Raw genomic sequence first — 20591 nt, 5'->3', positions numbered from 1 at the left:
GTCACACAGAGCAAATGTGCATGCATGCATATCTTTTTCTTTACACAAAGCAGGTGGCAGCACTCCTGTGAAGCCTTAATAGTTTGATAATTGCAGCAAGTTCTTACTTTGCTTTGCACTGTTTTGACACAAGTGCTGATTTTCTACAGTAATATCTGATGTTACAACGGTCTTGTTATGGAAGACATGCAACACAAATTAGCTGAAAAGTGGAGGTTGGTAAAAATGAAATTCCAGTGAAATAAATGTCTCAAAAATGTTCTCAGACACAGGGTGAATATAGATGTTCCAGCACAGACAGAATAAGGAAAATAAAGCATTTAAACACAAGTATGAACCTGAAAATGAGCTCTTTTTAAATACCAGTTTAATTTATTGGTAGAGTCAATAGCTCGTCTCTATTTTCGGCTCAGATCCTCCCGGTGTGCTTTATCTCCGGGACACTGAGCAGAGGTCGTCCTTTTCGGATGTTAAATGTCCTTGTTACTCTCCCTTAGCCTTTGCACCCATCCCCTTCGGAGGCATCTACCTACCACTGGAAGTGCCAGCTGCCAAGTGCCATCGCTCGCCCCTGGTCCTGGCGTACGACCAGGCGCACTTCTCCGCCCTGGTCTCCATGGAGCAGAGAGACAGCTCCAAAGAGCAAGGTAAAGCTCTGCATCATTTATTTTTAATATCATCTGAGTATCGATTTTTGCTTTAGCAGCCTCCTATTAAGCAGTTGACATTTTAAATAATCAATCATGGGTGTAACGCTGTTTGATAAATTCCTCTGGAGAAGAGTTGGTGAGAATAAAAGCCCTTAAATAACTCTCATATATTAATGTGCAATGTTTACAACCAGTTTTCTGACAGCACCGGGACCCACTTAACTGCTCGCTGCTTTTGTGTGATGGGTCTGTCTTTTTTTAATACTGACCTTAGTGGTTTATTTAAGAGTAGGTGACTAACGACCGCTGGGCTTTTGAGTATATCCAGTGATCTCTCCAGCTGGACACCAAGCAACCAAATGACCACCTGCGTTAAAGTTGAAGGATATGTTGATGAAAGTTGGACCAAGAGAGTCAAAGATTTGTGGTTAAAAACAATCTTTTTATGATGTAATTTACTCCATATTAAAGGAAAATTTCAACTGAAAAATTACCATTTGTTTATTAGTTACTCAACAGGTGTCACATTGAAATCATGAGGAAAACATGGTGAACGAAGAAGTAAATAATATATAAATGGTCATTTTCAGGTGAAGTGTTCTTGTAAATGCTGTTTCTTATGTTTTTTTCCTCTTTACAAGATGGAATTTTGGAGAAACACTGAAGTTTGTGCAGAAATTACAAGTTCATCCTTCAAATTCGAGACATTGGCCAGACATGGAATTGTTTCCTGGCCTAAAAATATCAAACAGGGCCGTCCAAAAACAATATTGGTCAGACGCAGCGGACTAAAAGTTAAAATAGAAAGTGAAACAATTGATTGCACTCAGAAATATTTCTGTCTGCAGACAATCGAGAGTGCTGGATTGTAACGTTTCTTTTTTCTAAGAATTTTTTCCCCCATCTCTACCAGCAGTTGTGATCCCTCTCACTGACTCGGAGCACAAAATGCTGCCTCTGCACTTTGCTGTGGATCCTGGGAAAGATTGGGAGTGGGGCAAGGATGACACAGACAACGTGATGCTGGCGAGGTATGGTCTCCTTCTAAAAACAGCTCTTACATATTTACACCCTGCTCTGTTTGTCAGGCCAGATGTATTCACGAGGTTTCTTTCACAAATGAATTTGTCAGCGTTGCTATTAAAGGTCACAGATGATACAGATAACAGCGAAAGTGGAGCATGTTTACGTGCATGTGTACTCCCTTATCGACAGCTGTCCCCGTAGGACCGAGAGTCAGTGTGTAGGGATTGACCCCTGACTCCAGATTAGCGACACTCAGTGCCACTGACAATAAGATTAGCTTTAAATACCTTCTATGAATGGACCAGGGAAGCAGCGCCAAAATAGCAGCTCAGTAAAAATAACCCTCCACCTCATTAACGTCAGTTTGTGACAGTGTGGATTCTTATTCAGATGAAAAGGTGGACAGACACCTATTACTGTATATCCAGCACCCATAACTACATAATGTAATTATTATTATTGGGGTTTTTTTGCTTCTCAACTTAATTTCTACCCTTTTTTTATTTTATTGTTTTTATTTATTTAATAACCTCCTTTGTTTTCTTTTCCCCCATTTGTTCATTCTATTTTTATTTATTTATTTATCTTCCCTTTTTACATGATTGAAAGGTCTTAATGTTCATTTGAAAGTGTATCTTGTTTTTGTTTTGTTAGAAACATACAAAAAGAGAATTACAAAAAAAGAAAAGGTGAACAGAGATAATGTTACACAAGTGGCTGTTGATGCACAGAGGCATACAAAAGCGCGGCGGTATTTCTAGTTCGGATCTGTTTTCTGTGGTTCCACGTTTACCTGACATTTTAAATATCAACTTCCTTAACAACGTAGATCTCCTCTCACTGAGCTTTGTTTCTCTCTTTCTGTCTTCCTTTCAGTGTTGCTCTCTCTTTGGAGGCAAAGCTCCAGATGTTACACAGCTACATGACGGTCACCTGGCTGCCCCTGCCCTGTGAGGTAAAGATGAAAGTCCACACGTCCATCCTGACTCATGTTTGCTCCCCTACAGCAGGGAGGTTTACAAAGGGAGCTCAGACAAAAGGATTCATCATAACTTTTATTGGTCATCCTGGTTTTACAGAAACTGCCCTTTGCAATGGCAGGCAAGATAAATCAGGGATAAAAGGAACAGTGAATTATGTTGTAACGCAGTAGTTCACAACTGGTGAGTCATGGTGCAAAAGTGAGTTGGTGGTCCAAGGTAGTCCTAAATAGTTTGTGAAAAACGCGCTTTCTTTTGAAGTAAAGGGAATTTGCAGAAAAGAGCTTTTATTTTGTAGTGCAGTTTTTGGCCATAATAAATGGTGTGATTTTTTTGGAAGGCATGTTTTCATTAAAAATCACCAAAAATGAAAAATAAAAAAATTGAAAGAGAAAAAAATTGCAAATAATTTTAGAGAAAAGGAAAATTGCCAAAATAAAAACAAATAATTAAAAGCACTTTTTTTTTTAAAACAATAATTGCTAACAAAATTGCCAAAAGTTTTTAAAAGTCACCAATACTTCTAAAGGATAAAGAAAATCATCAAATAAAAATTATTTTCTTATTTTAAAGAGAACATACCTGTGGTTTTGGAATGCATGTTCTCTCTTAACATTTTTGAGTGATTTTTTTTCCCCCTACAGAGGTCAAAGCTAAGCCCCCAATGTCCTCAAATTCTAGAAACGCACCTGGTTTGAACTAATGGCACTTTGTTCTTGCAATATGTTTTATATAATTCTTTTTTAAGCTCATGTGTTATTTACATTTTGTCAAATTAAATCGAATATTTGGTAAATTCTCTTTTGTGCGGTCCTTGAACTAATGAGAAATCAGGACCTTGTGGCTGGGTCAGTTAGGAACCACTGTATTAACTAACCATGAAAGCTGGTTGAGGGGAAGACCAGTATTTTACCAACCAAAACCCCAACTGTGTAACAAAATGTTATTATCAGACAGATGCCAAGGCTGTTGGTATGGTTAGTGTTAATTTCCCACACTCATTACAAACAAGGGCAATATTTTTTCCTTTTCCCTCGGACCAGCTGTCCCCTGACTGCTGTACAAAGCGTATGTGAAAACATATTACAGTGGGCCATTCAGGTCATAAAGTCACGCCATGCAAACACTGCGACAAAGCTCCTCTTGTGTGCCACATGCTAACAGCAAGGAGCTTGGGAGGACAAGTTTCACGACAGTTTCATGGTTGAGCTGCAGGGACTGGTGGCCATGCAGAAAACCGTGTAATAGAACGCAGTTTTGAGGGTCGTTTGGTTTAGAGATGCGACCATATGATTGCTGTGTGATGGTCATTATTGCTGAAAGATGGGACTTTCTCTAAGTTCTTCTTCTTTGAGATAGTGCGTCATCATGTAGGTCATGCCTTTTCTAAATGTAGCATTGTTTATTTTAGAGCTTCCTTATAATGTCTGTAGATAAGGTATTTGGAAACTGAGTTGTGTTGACTCATTTGTGGTTAAAAAAAAACACCTCAATGAATCACTCTTTTTACATCCTGTTTCCTTCCACACCTGAGGCTCATGTGCCTGTGCTGCTTGAGTTTAACCAGAACTTTTCTTTTTCCCATTTCTTATGAAAGCCTTATGAAAATTTGGCACAAACATCTACTTGGATAAATTGATTGGATTTTGGTGGTAATAGGTTAAAAGACAAGGTCGCAAGTGATCTTTTCTGTCTCAATCTTGTAAACGCAATATCTCAAGAAGGCTTGAGGGATTTTTTAACTTTTATCTTTTTAACTAAATTTTTTTTTTTTTTCAAAATTGCCACATGAATCTATGCGATAAACTGACAAGATTTTGATTGTCAAAGGTCAGGTAACTGTGATTCTCCAACCTGTTCTCGTTAGCATGTTATCTCAAGAACACCTCAAGGAAATTACAACAAATTTGGCACAAACGCCCACTTTGAGTCACAGATGAACTGAGTAGAATTTGGTGGTCAAAGTTCAAGGTCAAGGTTGTCCATTGCATTCTAGTGAATGCAATTTCTCAAGAACATTGCAAGGGAATTTCTTTCAATTTGGCACAAACGTTCACTTGGACCTTAATGATAAACTGATGAGACTTTGATTGTTAAAGGTCACTGTGACTTCACATCTGTCTCATTGTAGTTATCGTGTTATTTAAAGAACACCTTAAGGGAATTTTTTACAAATTTACATGACATCCCAACAATGCGTTGAGGGAAATTTCACATATTTGGTGCACACGTCCATTTGGACTTAAGAACAAACTTGGACTTAAGAATGTTTTATAGGTTTATACAATAGGTTTTTGGAGGCATACAACTGAGTTGGAAATTTTGATTTTGTTTTCTGTTCCGTGGTGACTTGTTCAGCAGATTAGGGCCTGATGTACTATTTCTACAGTATTTTTCCACCACTTTGTGTTTCTGTTTTGTTTCCTTGCAGCAAGCCCCTCTGGCCCAGCCCGAGTCGCCCACAGCATCGGCTGGAGAGGATGCACGAACGCCTCCAGACTCAGGAGAGTCAGACAAGGAGTCAGTCAGCAGCAGCTCCAACGGCAACGGAGACACAACCACAGGATCAACGGTCAATGGAGGAGGGTCCTTGGCTAAGAACAGCTCCTCTTCCTCATCTAGTTCCTCCAGCAGTGGATCGGCGGGGGCTGGGACGGGAACAGCGGGGAAGGACAAAAGCAAGAAGGAGAAAGACAAGGATAAAGACAAGAAGAGGGCAGACTCTGTGGCCAATAAGCTTGGAAGTTTTGGCAAGACTCTGGGCAGCAAGCTAAAGAAGAACGTGGGCGGATTGATGACGGGAAAGAACGCTGGTGCTGGAGGTGCCAAGCAGGAGGGCGTGGAAAAGAAGAAGGGCTCGTTTAGGGGGAGGAAGGGCAGCAAGGATAGCTCTCCTTCAGCCCACGCCTCAGAGGACTCTGGGAAAGGCTCCCCCTCCTCAGGTAGCGAGCGTCTCAACGGAACAGGGAGCAGCATGAGCAGCAGCGGCGGGAGCAGCACTGAGAGCGAGAACTACAAGTATAGCGCTGATGTCAAGGTCAGCCTGGGCATCCTGCGAGCCGCCATGCAGGGTGAGAGGAAGTTCATCTTTTCCAGCCTTCTCACTACCAGCAACCGGCAACCTTTCCAGGAGGAGATGATCCAGCGCTACCTTGCCGATGCAGAGGAGCGCTTCCGGGCCGAGCAAGAACAACAGCGCCGTGATGCAGAAAGGAAGGGCGTCACCAATGGCGTCCACCCACAGAAGAAGGAGGTAGTTGGCGGCACGGAGCTAACATATCGGCCCTATGAGGCCAAAGAAGAGCTGTCGGAGAACCCGTCACCTTCCTTTAACCAAGTCAAGCCCTCTCCTTTGAGCCCCTCTATGTACTCTGGTGTTGTGCCCATCCCTCGGCCCTCCTTCATAGACCAGCCTCCTGCTGCGGCGCCCCTCACCCAGCATCTTCACATGCACGGATACATGGATACTCGGCGCCAGCTAGCTGGTGGCTCCCCGGCAGCCTCCTACCCCGGCCTCCCCTCGTACGCCACTCTTCCCCGGCACTGCCCCACAACGCAGCCTCCCTCCCATCCCCAGTACAATAACTCACAAGGCCCCGCCTCCCTGAGTCCCTCTCGCCTTGCGCCCTCATACCCCCCTGAATTCGACCCACCGGACTACCCCGGATCTGAACCCGCTGGTGGGAGTTACACCAACGGCTTCAGGGATGTGCGCTCCAACTTAGACTCACGGAGCGGGCAACCCCCAGTCAGGCACTACTCACTGGGCAGCGCCGGTGGTTTGGCCAGCCTGCAGTCCAGCCGCTGTCGGACACCCAGCTGCACCTACTACGGACACCCCGAGACGGGCAACTACTGCTCCTACTGCTACCGGGAAGAGCTGAAGAAGAGAGAACCAGAACCGGCCATCCACAGGTTCTGAACGGACCTTTGCTTTGGCTTGAATTTGATGAGTGGCCTTTTTCAATTAAAAATAAATAATAATGGCTGGGGCGGATCAGCCTCTGAATGGACAAGAGAAAGGCACAACCAGCTCCCTCCCTTTTTTGTCACTTCCTGTTGGAATAGACGACCTCAGAAAGTGGCAGAGAGTCGACTCCAGAATAAACAGGGTGGTTTCTGGCTGCTGGGGGTCACATGCTAGACCATAGAATAAACTAACTGCACTTCTGTTACATTTTGCTGTGGCTCTTATGCAGGCGTTGTGTATGAGTGTATGAGAGTGTGTGTGTGAGTGTGAGTGTGTGTGTGTGTGTGTGTGTGTGTGTGTGTGTGTGCATGCATGGGTGTGTGTGTGTGTGTGTGTGTGTGTGTGTGTGAGCTGCAGGCTCTCCTCCTTTATCAGTTTAACGCCTTGCTACTGTCTCCTCCCAGTGGAGAGAATGTATATGGCAGGCGCCATACACAACACTCATCAACACACACATACACAGAACATGCACACATTCACACTAAGTCAGACTCACACTGCTACACACACACACACACAGAGATGCAAGCACAAACAAACTCCATTTGTGGTATGTGATGATGTTTGGATTGGTTAATTAAGGGATGTTTGAGCATTTTGAAGTCATATTCGGTTCGGGTGATTTCAGTGTTATTCCGATTTTTACACTACTGTTACTAGATGCTTGCGTCACATGTACCTCGGGAAAGAACAGAAGTCATCCTTGTCGGTCACCGTTTGCATAATGCAAATTTAAACTTCCGTGCAATGCTTATAAATGAGCGTTCTGCGGGCTGCTGTGGTGCTAACGCCCCAGAACACGTTAATGTCCATGCATTTAAGGAAATTGCTGTGCACTGTTATCCGTCTGGCAAAAAAAATATATGTCACGCAATTCATATATCTAGAAATTGAATTATAAAGATGTCAACCTATTGGAGGTTTAATGCAGTTGGCCACATTGTTGAACAAAGACAATAAGATAGTGTTTCCCAGAGCCTGATCCAGAGTATTTCATATGTTTGTTGCAGTGTTCTTGGTTGGGTCTTCCTCTTTATGTAACAATAGTTGGTGTTGAGGAATTGGATTATTGTGGCCAAAACAGGCATGCAATACTACACACTACAAAGTGAAAATGTTACATCCAGCACAACAGATTCTGGAGACACCCGTCACGTGCGTAACATGCTGAAAAGTTAAATGAAATGTTACTAAACGCAATTTTGGATTTCAGAAAAGTGAAGCATAATAACTGATTTGTCAATAAGTAAGAGACACACTTTTTTCATGACCGTTGTCTCCAATTTCTGTTTGCATGCTGCAAAGGAATGCATGCACTTTTGTTGGATGTTGATACACAATGACATTCACATTGTACTGACAGATTCTGGTTATGATTCTAAAAACTCTGTTTTGAAATGACAAACTCTCCGGTGGTTAAGAAATGTGAAACATGTTACATTTAATCTCATGATCACACAACGAAAGGTCATACAGCACATTCATGTGGTCCTCACAGGACATCTTAACTTTTTGAAACTTGAGCACATTTGTTTGATTTCTTTCGAAATTATGGGAAGAAGACAGTGAAAAGCTAAAGGAGAAATGACCCAAAAAATAGCAAAAAATAGAAACAAACACAGAAGTTATATGAAGAAATGCTTTATTATTATTAATAATAATAATGACTATATAATTATAATGATTAGAAATTTCAGGGCGGGGAGTGGGGGGGGGGCATTTTTTCCCTAGTTAAAAAGAAAATATAAATTCACTAATTTCATGCAATTTGCAGACCATTTCTTGCCAAGATGTTCATTGACTTTTTCCCATATTTTCTAAAAAAAAAAAACAAAACAAAAAAAAAACAAAGCAATGCTCAAAGTTTGAAGGTATTAATACTCGTGAAACCATCTGAACACAAGAAAAGTGATGTTGATCCAGGTTTTAAAGGGTTAATGCTTATTAGTTGGAAAACTCTCAAGTTCTACTGAAGCAGATTCTTAATTTCTGGCGTTCGTCCCTCTAAAATCCAGTCGCGTAATCTCCTTCTGCACAAATTCAAGCACTTTTCCTGATGTCCGTAAATCCAAAACTTTTTACTGTTTTTCGAAGTGGCCTGACTGTTGTCCTTTGTTCATCAGACACTGCCACCTCCGTTCACGGGAAATCAGGAGCACAGGCCAGAGAGGGTTTCTCTAAAGGATTCAGTTACTGTAGAGTTAAAGCATTTTGGTGCCGGCGTCACCATCTAACTCAGTTTCCTAGTTGCCTTTTTCAACATTTGTCCCCGTGAAGTCACGATCCTGTTTGTGCGACATCAAGTGTCCGCTGCTTGCGTAATTGCCTGCAGTTTCTGCTACTACTGCCCCAAAATGTAACAAATTATAATTATTTTTAAACTGTCTTGAAGTTAATGTCATTATCTTATCAGTTTGGCGTATCAACAAGTTGATACCGGCTGATGTTCTGTTCTTTTGAGTCTTCCTTATGATAATTTCAAATATACAGCTGAAAATGACTACTAAAATACTAGAAATTTGTGATTATTTTCCTCATAATAAGCCATGGTGAGGACTTTATTTAAGGTGGTGTGACTCTCCTTGCCCTACTGGAGTTGATTTGAATCTCTTTTTGGCATTACGTCTAGAAAAGCACAATTTAGTATGCAATTCACTGCCTTGCCCAGTTGAGGGCACTCTTGTTTTGTTTTTCTTTTTAACTTGGTGTTTGGACCCTCAAGATAAACACTCAAACAAATACAAATAACCAAAATGCTCGGGAATCATTTTCAGCAGTGCTAATTCAACACTATGTAACACTATATTAGAATATTTTCTAAGCTGGTCAAGGAAGAAGGGAGTTTATTTCCTGTGCGTTTAAAGTAACACTAGAATCTAAACAACCATAAAACACTTAAATCATGCTATTTTCCCAAAAACAACATGTGCATTTGCTGTGTTTATGTGTGTTGACATGTGTCCATGCACTAGCATTTGAATTCAGACGAGACCCTTACTGTGGGAAGCCTGTTTTAAAAATGTGTGTGTGCATACTCTGTTTCCCTCCCTCCAAAGTAATAACTAGCTTACAAACCTTTTTTTTTTTTTGTTTGCGATGATATGGATGCCTCAGAAACATGTAAGACATCAGACCTTACAGGCTTCACTTTTTGTATTTAAGGAAAAAAACAAAAACAATGAGAGGTTGTATAAATATGTTCTGAGTTATTTTTGTAAGCCCAAAGTTTTACAGTGTTTTTAAAAGGGTAAGAATGTATATTGTTGGATAGTGAAGGTATGGATGATAAGCTTGTAAGAGCCTGGATAACCAGAAAGTGACATTTTGGCTTTCGAAGGCGACTCCCAGACGGGCCTCTTGATCCCGGAGGCTCTCTCATTGCAAACTAATTTCCTCAATGCTGACCTAACAAAACACCATTTGAGAATATATATTTATAGTGAGATTTTTTAATAGGTTTCCTTGTGGAAAGTTTAGTTGCGACATTTTAGGATGTTCTTTCTCACATGGCTAATTGTCTAGCAGTCTGGCTTTTATTTGTTTGTTGCTTTTTTTTTTGATTTGTACATTTTGTTTACTCGTTTTTTTTTTTCTACAGCCACCATGCCGTGCTATGCTAAAACATGACAGCAGCGTTCTTGTTGACCCAGCTCGTTTCCTCCAAACCAGAAGAGAAATGGCTCAGAATTAGTTTTGCGACACAGCTGATCCGATATATTTTTATATATTGTACAACACTGTATTTTCTGTGTGAGCAGAATATTCATCATCAGTGACATTAACATGGAATACTTCGAGTTGCATGGGACTGGAACTGTTGCATGTAAATGGCGATCCATTTTACCAAATTTGTGCATTATTTTAACTTGATTTCAGTTGTCCTGGTATTTTGATCTGTTTTTTTATTTCTTATTGTTTTAATGTTTTTCTTTCTTTTTTGAGAGGAGGGCCCTAAGGCTGTGTGACAGTGCAATCTGGATAGAAAGAACATCAGATTTTATGTTAGGTTATTATTATTATTATAATTATTAATTTTTTTTGCACCGTTTGAATAAATTCTCATTGTATTTCAAGAATGCCATGTCTTCTCCCTTTTCTGTGTTCGATATGAAAAAAATATTTTGTTATCTACAGATAGGGGGTTCGTAAAAGCTACAACCTCAGTGTTACCATTGGGATTATTTCTATAAAAATATAATTTACTCATTTAAATTTAACCTATACAGAAAGTCTCAGCGCTTGACTAGCACAGCTTGGAATCAGAATTTAGATGACAGAAAATGAATCAATAATTATCTGAAATTGTGTTAATATTTGACTATTTCAGCAATTTTCAAGCTACATTGTAAGAAGCATCTACCAATGACTTAGTAACTCAAAATAATGGCTTTAATATTGCAAAATAGTAATAATAATAATAGGTCAAATATGAGGTCAACATTTTGAAAAAGCTCATTTTGAGACACTAACTCAACAACAGTGGTGACTGTGCAGGCCAATTTATGCAAACGTAATAAACAAAATATCCTGGAAATCATTTTACTGAAGTTTTCTCAAAATAATGAAGTAACTCAGATATTCATATCTCAAAATAATGATCACTTCAAAAAAAATTAGTATCTTGAAATAATGATGCCAATTTTCAAAATAATGTATCTCAAAATAGTGAGTTAGTGTATTGAAATAATGACCCTGTATCTTGTAATAATGACAGAGTGTATCCCAATAATGACTAGAAGTATTGTAAAATAATTAATTAGTTTCTTCAAATAATGACTTGGTATTTTGAAATAAATATTGCAAAATGACTTAATTTGAAATATTAACACTTTGAGAATAAGTGTCATTATTTTGATATGTATTTTTTGATAAGTGTCATTATTTTGATATATATGATTTTAAATAAGGTCCATGTTATAATCATTAAAGTGGAGCTGCAGCGACATTTCTGTGAAATAAAAACAAACTAAAGAGATAAACAAAAAGCTCATTTACATATTTTATTGTAAATGCTTATTTGTTATCTGTGCCATTCTGTATAACCTTGTTGCATTATACATTGTTGAATAACTCCAGCTCAGATCATGCAAGGTCCTGTGTCTGGGACTGTTTTATGTATTAGAGAAATCGGAGACCCTTATGTAATATTGAACAGTTTCCCATGTGGTAAAAAATCCAGACCTCTCTCTATTATAGTTCACAAGGACACCGTCTCCCCACCTGTTCAGCAGCACACACTGTCGCTCAGGGTTACTCAAACTTTCCCCCTTCCCTCTGGACAGGAATTTCTTCTGAATTGGCCTCCTGTATTTGTCTGGAAGAGAGTTACCGGTGGTTTCTTTCCACGAGTTTGGATGAGAGAGGAGAGGAGCCAGTCCCCACACAGACCTGCGAAAGGACCAGAAAAAAGGTACTGCCAAGCAAAAAGAGGCTGTAGATGGTGAATTAAAAGGATAATTTTGTTGTTTTTAGGGGGTGTTTTGAAGGCTCGAGACACCAGAAGGTCAAGAGTTGAATGGTTTTATGGATGTCGGCTTACTGGTTCAGCTACTGCTTCAATTTAAACCCTCAACCACAAGTTGCCTGAATACAAAGCCAGAGCTCTCACTATGAAAACTATCAAACTCGACTCTCATTTGTGCAGAGCAAACGTTGTTTCACTGAATGTCCCTGGAGAAAAAAATCAAATTTATTTGAGAACCACAAGAGACACATTTATGACAAGCGATGTTAAAACAAAGAAATAAACCTTGTAATAACTTGAAATAAACAGATTGATGTGACTTTTCAGTCCTCTGAATACAATGCTGCAAAAAAACCCTACATTTACCATATTTAGAGTACAATACAGTATTGAAGTACTTTTCTAATATTTTGCATATTATTATATATTAAACTACTCAAGTTTGAATATAGCGGGTAAAATTACCTGGACCAGCAGAAGCCGTAAAATGCTACTTTACAAATGAATATATATTACTACTTATAATCCAATAATATAATGTAACATTGTCAGCTCTTGAGACAAGCTGGGGAATTTCATCTATCTATCTATCTATCTATCTATCTATCTATCTATCTATCTATCTATCTATCTGTCTATCTACATAAATAATGAACAGTCCCTTACAGAACGTAAAAGCACATATAGAAAAATACATTTGAAACCTGAGCAAATTGGTTTGATTTCTTTTAAAAATGTGGAAAATGCAACTTGCAAACATAATAAGACATGTCAAAAAAATTGGAAAAACCATGTTGAATGTATATATAATTTTTTTTATTAGCTACATATGTGTTACCTATATATCTGTCACTTGTCATCATCCATACCAGAGTGCATAGTGCATAAAAAAGGCATTAAAAAAATAAAAAAAATAGTGGAATGACCTCCCTACAAACCTCCTACAAACGCCCCTGCTCTCTACTTTTACTTGTTTTGAATGCAGTACTTGATAGATTTCTGTACTTATTTTTTACATTGCAGTACATTGGATTGTTGAGTTATGTTCAAAGCCAAAAAAAGACATCTTTGCACCTTCTGTTGTTATGCACAACTTCTAAAACTTCCCTCTCCGTCAGTGTTGGACATCCAGCTCACACATATATTTTTTAATTTTCCAGATGTACTGGCCCTTTAAGAAGCTCCTCTGCTGCACTTTTTTTCCACCAGTGTGTATTTCACTGGTTTCACTATGGCGAATGGATAAACAAACAGAGCCCAATGGGGAGGAAAGCGGCAGTAACGGTGAACACATCTGCCCCGTTAGTGAGTGACTAACCCCGCTTAGTAACAGTCCGGTGACCGCTGCAGGGTTTTCGGCAGGGTGTGCTCTCGGGACACGGAGGCTCGTCAGACTGAACAGCGATGAAAGGAGCGAAAATAGTTTCCTCAGTGAGCACCTCGGTGGTAGCAGCCGGTGATACAGGCTAACCGTTACCGGACTCCGGACCCTTTCTTCTCTGTCTTCGGCTAAAAAAAATGGAAAAACGTGAAGTCTAACACGGCGACCGTTAGCTTGTGGTATCAGACATTTCTTTAAAGACGTCTTTCATTCAGTCGCTCGTGTTTTTTTCACCGAAGTCGAGTTTATCTGTCGTGAAAAAATGTTGACAGGATCAAAAACCACGTTCAAAGTGAGACAAATGCTCCCAGATATCAAGGTAAGGTCATAAGTTAGCTAACTGACGCGAAGTATATCAGCTCTGTTTAGTGAAAGACTTCAGCATTAACTTGTTTTATCTTGTTTTTAATGTCGTTGGCACAATTTTGATATTTAAAAGTCAGCCTTGAGTGCTTTTGTGTGTGATTTGTGTGAATTACAGCGTATTTTTAAACTCGTATTGCGTAAATGTATTTTTGCACTTGTATTTTATCTCAATTAAGGGACTGTTCGTTATATATGTGGAGGGGTAATCAAAGTGGTGCAAAATGGGGGAAAGGGGAGGCATGTCAAATCATTTAAACCCTTTGAAACCTGGTTTGTCTTGTGCTGCAGCTTGTGTAGCAATTATTAGATCATCCATAATACGGAAAAAAATTACAAAAAACTATATTTGTTTAATAATTTGCTTATTCTCAATTTCATTTTTTTCTATTTTTTGCAAACTTTTTGGTCATGTCTTATGATTGCAAGTTGCATTTTTCACGTTTAAAAAAAAAACTAAACAAACGAATTTGCTGTGGTTTTGAAGGTATTTTTGTATATGTGTTTTAATGTCATTTAAGGGACTGTTTGTCATATATGCATGGAGATAAGTGGTGCAAAGAGGACACGCATGTCAAATCTTTTTAAACCTTTTTGAAACCTGGATTGACATCAGTTGTCTTTAGACACTGTTTGCAAGCTATTTGGCCCTTTGAAACCCTTGCTCGGGTTTCAAAGGGCCAAATAGCTGGTTTGATTTCTTTCAAAAACATGGGGGGGGCATCTTCTGGCCATCACTTGTTCAGTTCCACCTTGCATGTGTTGGGCAATAAGACTTATTCTCATTTGGTGTGAAAATAAAAATGTATGGTTAGGGACTATTTATTCTTCAGAGAGGGTCGGTCATGCACTTCCTCCAGTCACTCTGGGAGGCTCAAGGAGAAATATTTGTGGCTTCAGAAAGGGTCAAGATAAAGAATAATCTCTAACCTCAGTTTTGTTTTCCTCTCTTTTCTGGGACTTGCCACCTTCAGTATGAATAGTTACGGTTACATTATATTATTTTCACTTTAACTATAACTTGCAACTCAATAAAAATTAAGGTTGGAGTTGTGTATTTCACAGCAACCATTTTTATTTTCTCAGTGTTATAACACTTGTGATTAAACAGCAGAGACCAGGAAGGAGGTGATGTTATGCACAGGAAACACCGACCGTCTTTTAACATGCAGAGCTATAAATGTACACTCAGGTGGTTTGCAGCCTGGCTGGATTTGAAACCTGCAGTTGTTCTTCAAGAAGTGAGCCTTATTCAGAGCATGAATGTGGCCTGTCTTGTGGTATTTTTGTTCACAACTCACGATGGCAGCTTTACAGGGACTGTGCTGCATACGGCTGCTGTTTCTTTCAGTCTGGACAACAGGGAGATGCATAATTACTGCACGGCTACATACTGTCGCTGTCTCTGGCTGCATGCCTTATTAAAGGCGGTGAAGTGGTGGTGAATCTTAATCACTTCTCATAGCAGGGGGTTTGCCTCATATGGGATTAAGTTGTTGTACAGGAAGATGAATGGCGCAGGCGATCGTCGTCCCCTGTGCAGTGAACAGTGGCAGCCTGTTTTAGCTGCTTCGATCTCCAGAGCTTTGAAAGGTCACATGGTGCTATTGAGATTCAGAAGATGAAATCCTCGCCTTTCAAATGATCAGTAAGATACTGCCCCAGTTTGGGAGCACCTGAGAGGTGCAACTTGCTTTGCCTGGGGACACTTTTGCAAAATGACACGAGGCCAGGGGCCAGTTGTAGCAGCATCTTTGTAGGATTTCAGGATGTTTAGAGGATTTTAAGACATTTCCAGGATTTTAGCACGCTTCTAGGATTTTAGGACATTAGGGGCTTAATAAAGTCTCTTTGCCTTTATTACATAGGACATCTTAAGTTGCCATAGGGTCACAGAGAGGGATGACATGCAGCAAAGGGCCAGGGTTTGGAGTCAAAGCCATGGCAGCTGCAGCAGGGACGCAGCCTCTGTACATGGGCCCTCGACCAACTAACCTACTGGGCGCCCAGCACTTTTTTTTGATAAACAAGCTCTATTTTTATGCTGTTTTATGCACTCTGTCACATTATGTATACTAACTGTACACAAAAAAATCCCAGTGTGAATCACTTTCTTTCTATTGTAAATTAAAAAACGGTTGGGGGGCGCACCCAACACTCTGTTGGGGGCCAGATTTGGCCCACAGGCCTTAAGTTGAGTATCACTAATATAGAGGTTTGAAGGACTCATTAGTTTCATGGACAGCACAAAGCAGTGTGTACACAGTATGCAGTATTCAGAGTTTGTCATTCCTCTGGGAACAGTCTCTTGGCACCGTCTTTGTGTAGCCTGGCTTTTTGTCTCTCCCTGGTTATTTTCAGCAGCCGCAGGGGGAAACGGTAACAGATGCCTCTTTACTCTGCCCTCAGGCAAGGCTTGCATGTGGAGTGGGGGGTGATGTGCACTGCACAACATCTGGCTGTCGCCATGGAGACAGCAGTTGGGAGGTAGAGGAGTTTTGAATTCGATTACCCCCGAATGAGACGCGCAGAAATCATCACACCCCCCCACCAATGGAATCCCATGTGTCCATGTATGAGAATGTGGCTGAGCATAAGATATGGAAATGTGGAGTAGTAGGCTGTGTGTGATGATGTGCCACCCACACACTCTGGTGGGTTTCTCTTCCATGAGCATGTGTTAAGACTGCTGTAGAAAACTGAATCCAATCCTGAATTTGGACCAGATGGCTTTGCAGTTTGCATGTACTGGTGAATCTCCTCTTTTTAAATCACAGTGTATTACCTAAGCAATTTTGGATGACATAAATTATGATAGGGCAGCAACCGAATTGTCATTTTATTAGCAGATTACAATCAAGTAATAATTTGTTTTGCAAAAAGTGAAATTTATCCCTTTACCACCAAAATTAGCACCTGTACGCAGGTTTTTTAAACACGGGTAAACCTGTTAAAAACAGACTCCTCTCCCATTGCCAGTAAACCAGCGCTGTGTACACAGTTCTGCTGCAAAAGAGTATGCTTTTTAGCGTGTGTCTTTTTTTGTGTATTTGACATAACGGAAAGCCTGGAAAACAGATTAGTAAACAGCAGTAGAAAGCAGCATGGAGGCCTGTGAAAACCTTTGCTTCTTGTTATGTATCTCGTACTTATTCAGCCTCTCTTCATATTTGGTGCAGACTAATTTAGGTCAGTGTTTGACCGCTGCTTGGGCATAGATGAACGGTATTTTGTGGTGGCCCAGTGTTGCATCTTCCTATTAAGACTGATTTATTGAGTGGTGTTGCTCGCTTTTTGCTTTGGCAGAAGGTTTCTGGAGTCTCCATGGTAACCAGAGATGCCCTACAATTTTCATGGTCCTTGTCTATTTCTGTCTTGTTAAGTAAAAAGTAAACTGCAAAGACAGCTGTTTAAATCACACAAATATCCCACTGTTTATTTTATTAACCTTACATTTATTGATTGATCAGCTCCTAGGCCCGCAGTTTATCATGGGCAGGTGGGGGGTTGGATTTTGTGTGTAATTAAAAATCCCTGTGTCTGTGGTGACAACTTTAATTGTACCAACCACATTGCACGACAAAATTTGGCGCTGTATTGTCGAAGAAAATTCTGTGAGAGTTATGAGAGAAAAGTGTTGCATAACACTTTTTTCTGTGGAAAATATGCCATTTCTGTTAAGCAACACTCCTCTAAAGTGTTGTGCGCCCAAGCATAAATTAGGCTTAAGGGCTGAAATTAGTGTGTGCACCTGGGTGTTGAGTTTCCATCAACGCAGATCAGAGCCAGTAAATACTCATAACCTCTGTAGAGTCATTTGACTTTGGTGTGAATGCAGATTGCAACCTTACACATTACGTTAAAAAGCCACATGTTAGCAGATGTTATAGGGATGTTAGAGGAAAAAGGGGCTGTCGTGAAAAATGCCCACAATTTCCTCAAATCAAAGGAGACATCTATAAATTGCTTTGTCTGTACAATCAATGGTCCAAAATGAGACAACAAAAAGCAACAAATCCTCACAATTCAGAAGCTTGAATCAAGAAATGTTCTGCAATTTGCTTAAAAAAATGACTGAGTACAAAAACAACAGCGGTACATACATAAGGATGCTGAGGCCTGCATCTTGACAGGATGGCAGGCTTATTCAGGCTTATTTTGGCTTCGTTTATCCCCCTGAGTTCGCTCTATCTGCATCTCACAGCCAGCTTTGAAGCAGTCAGCATGAAAGGCACACAGCACAAAGCTCCACAGAAGCAAAAATGCCAGAGGAGGGATCATCTGAGCTCTATTCAGAGCGGCTGAAGATCCAAGCCTGATAGGAGTAGGCCAAAGCAGTATAGACACCCACACCCGCTCCCATAGGACCCAGACATCACATTCACTGCCGGTTCCTGATCTACCGAGGCTTTCACTGCTTAAACAGACCACAACAATGAGCTCTTCTTAATGGCAGAGTAGATTTATGGTCCTGCTAGAGGGTATATCGATCTGGCATTGGGTGATAATTAACCAGATGCACTATTCACTCGCGAAAGGCCTGAGAGGCTAGGTCGTTTGTCTGTTTAGAGTCTGTGTAATAGCTCTGATAATCTCGCTCATGGGACCTGAGCTGTAGACTGTCTAGAGGTGATTGTCAAAAACATCCGATACGATTATGAGCCACTGAAAATGCTCTGTTTGGCATTAGATTTTCACTTAAGCCTTTTAGCTGACACTGCAATGATGTACTGTCAGTAAGAGTGTAAGAGGATTAGACATGCAAGTGTGCTCCAGAGGCCAAGAGGAGGAAGTGCTGCTGTTGATGGACACACTGCATTTTGTGGGTGTCAGACATATGATCATGAAGCGCATAGTTTGGCCACTGAGTCCTTAAAAAGAAGAATCCCATGACGGACTTGGATGTTGTATTCCATGTTTGGCCACTTTGTCGAACTGGCTTTAAAGTGCGGAGCTGCTCCTGGGGGCTTGGTTAGCATGCTCATGTTAGCTCTTTTGTCAACCCACTGCTGTACCGAAGGCTCGATTCACATTTGACACAGAAGCAGTGCGTGGCGGTAACCTCGCCGAACTGCAGCGTGTTGCACACTCGTCTTGATCACACTGGCAGCATCATGGCTGCGACGCCTCTGTAGAGTTGCCTGCTGTTATGAGTTCTGTTTTTCCACATTTATACACACAAATTCCACTCATTTATGAGGTTGTGCCAGCTCCTGCAACACAACATAGTCCTGCAAATATTTCAAAATGAAATGCCTTGTGATTAATTGGGTGCCAAAAAACCCCAAAACAACACGTTGAGCAACTCTCACGCACTACTTCTGCATCCAACGTAAATCTGGCGCAAATACAGCCTCACTGAGGCGATTGCATGGCTGAGGACAGTTTTTTTCAACTACTAACCACCTATACTGAGCAGAGTCTGTTTTATCTGTCTTCAGATGACCTTTGAACCTTTTCTTACTGACCTTACAGTCAACAACTGCACAGTCATGTTTGCAATTCTCTGTTAACACTGATAACTTTAGCAACAAGAGATGGGGAATGAAATGAAAACACAAATATGTTTTTCAGGCAATGAATAGCAAATCATTCAGCAGGGATACCATTAAAAAGCGCCAGTAATGATCTGTTTGTTGTGCGTCTACAAGTCTACACTGATGGTGTTGTAATTAAGAACGGATGAGAACGCAGACACTGCTGCAAATATTGCCATGTTGCGGCCTTTTGTGGAAGGTTTCAGAATAAAACGTTACAACGGGGAGAGCTTTGCTAATTGCTGCAGGCTTTTGCAGAGAAACGGGTTAAAAGCTGGATATCCACCATAGTGTGATGCATAAATTCTCTCATTAAATATTAACGGTCTGAATTCCCAATTCATGAAACATTGATTTACTATTTCACTCTATATGTCAGAATCTGTTTCTGTCTTTTCTGTAGGTTCAGTGTTTCACATACTGAGGTCATAATGCAGCTTTTTCTGGAATGCAGTTGATGCATTTTTTATACACTTCACTAGGTAGTATATTTCCACTCTGGACCTCATTTCACTGGGAACTGCTGTTTATATTCAAGGCAGATTTTTGTCCTTTTGCTTTGCCCTTGGGGCTCTGCTTTCAGTGCATTAATACATTTGATGCCAGGTCTTCTCTTTCTAGCAGTACATCATAACAGGTCTGCTCCTAAAAGAAAAATAATGAATTAAAGGAAAGACTCTGATCCAAAAATGATGAAAGTTCTCAGTCTATTTTATGTATGCAGACAAAAAAAATCTTATGTTATTCTTAATGGAAGAAGAGGAAACACTTCAAAGTGAGCCTCATTTAGCAAAACTACCTCACGTCCTCATTTTCCTTCCATGCCAGTTCACAATGCCGTATGACTGTCCCCATTCATGTGAGGAAATGAAAAGCCCAATACAAAGACCGGGCTGTGACCCTTTTCAGTACAGTGAGCAGTGGCTAAAAGCTAATGTGTATTTTACGAGCCCCAAAGCAGAGCATATTTCAGAAGGAGATGCTTTTAAAAGAGACCCAGAATTTTTCATCTTAACAACAGATGATAAAGGTTCACCATGTGTTTTTGGCACTGCAGAAAGTATCCATGATTTAATTATTTATTCTCATTTGGATTGAAAAGCATTAGGGCTGTTGTAAACCAAAGAAAATCTTTTTCAACTGAATTTTTTCCTACTTTTCATCCAGTCCAGTTGGTTGATTAGGGAAAAAATCTCCACTTTTTTTCTAGATTAACTAAC

At 40.3% G+C, this 20591-nt stretch overlaps 2 protein-coding genes across 5 annotated transcripts in view; both read left to right on the top strand.

The window, feature by feature from the left end:
- Nucleotides 1-10702, top strand: part of otud7b (OTU deubiquitinase 7B) — a 46456-nt gene extending 35754 nt beyond the window's left edge. For 2 of the 4 annotated variants that reach the window (XM_042490362.2, XM_042490360.2), the window contains exons 9-12: nucleotides 498-647; nucleotides 1567-1681; nucleotides 2553-2631; nucleotides 5088-10702. In XM_042490362.2, coding sequence (XP_042346296.2) covers nucleotides 498-647; nucleotides 1567-1681; nucleotides 2553-2631; nucleotides 5088-6578 — 1835 coding nt within the window. In that variant the 3' untranslated portion in view covers nucleotides 6579-10702. Of the gene's footprint in view, nucleotides 1-497; nucleotides 648-1563; nucleotides 1682-2552; nucleotides 2632-5087 lie in introns of all 4 variants that reach the window. The other 2 variants (XM_042490361.2, XM_042490359.2) reach the window with 1 other exon arrangement.
- A 2601-nt stretch (nucleotides 10703-13303) lies between these two features.
- mtmr11 (myotubularin related protein 11) overlaps nucleotides 13304-20591 on the top strand; it is a 51034-nt gene continuing 43746 nt past the window's right edge. Inside the window, exon 1 of the mRNA XM_088084610.1 lies at nucleotides 13304-13790. Within this exon, the coding sequence (XP_087940736.1) occupies nucleotides 13734-13790 (57 nt within the window). The 5' untranslated portion in view covers nucleotides 13304-13733. The remainder of the gene's footprint in view (nucleotides 13791-20591) is intronic.

This window comes from Plectropomus leopardus, chromosome 11 (genome assembly GCF_026936395.1).
Source record: "Plectropomus leopardus strain MGB_pleo_1.0 chromosome 11, ASM2693639v1, whole genome shotgun sequence".
Classification (NCBI taxonomy): Eukaryota; Metazoa; Chordata; class Actinopteri; order Perciformes; family Serranidae; genus Plectropomus; species Plectropomus leopardus.
This window is presented reverse-complemented; position numbering and strand designations above follow the sequence as displayed.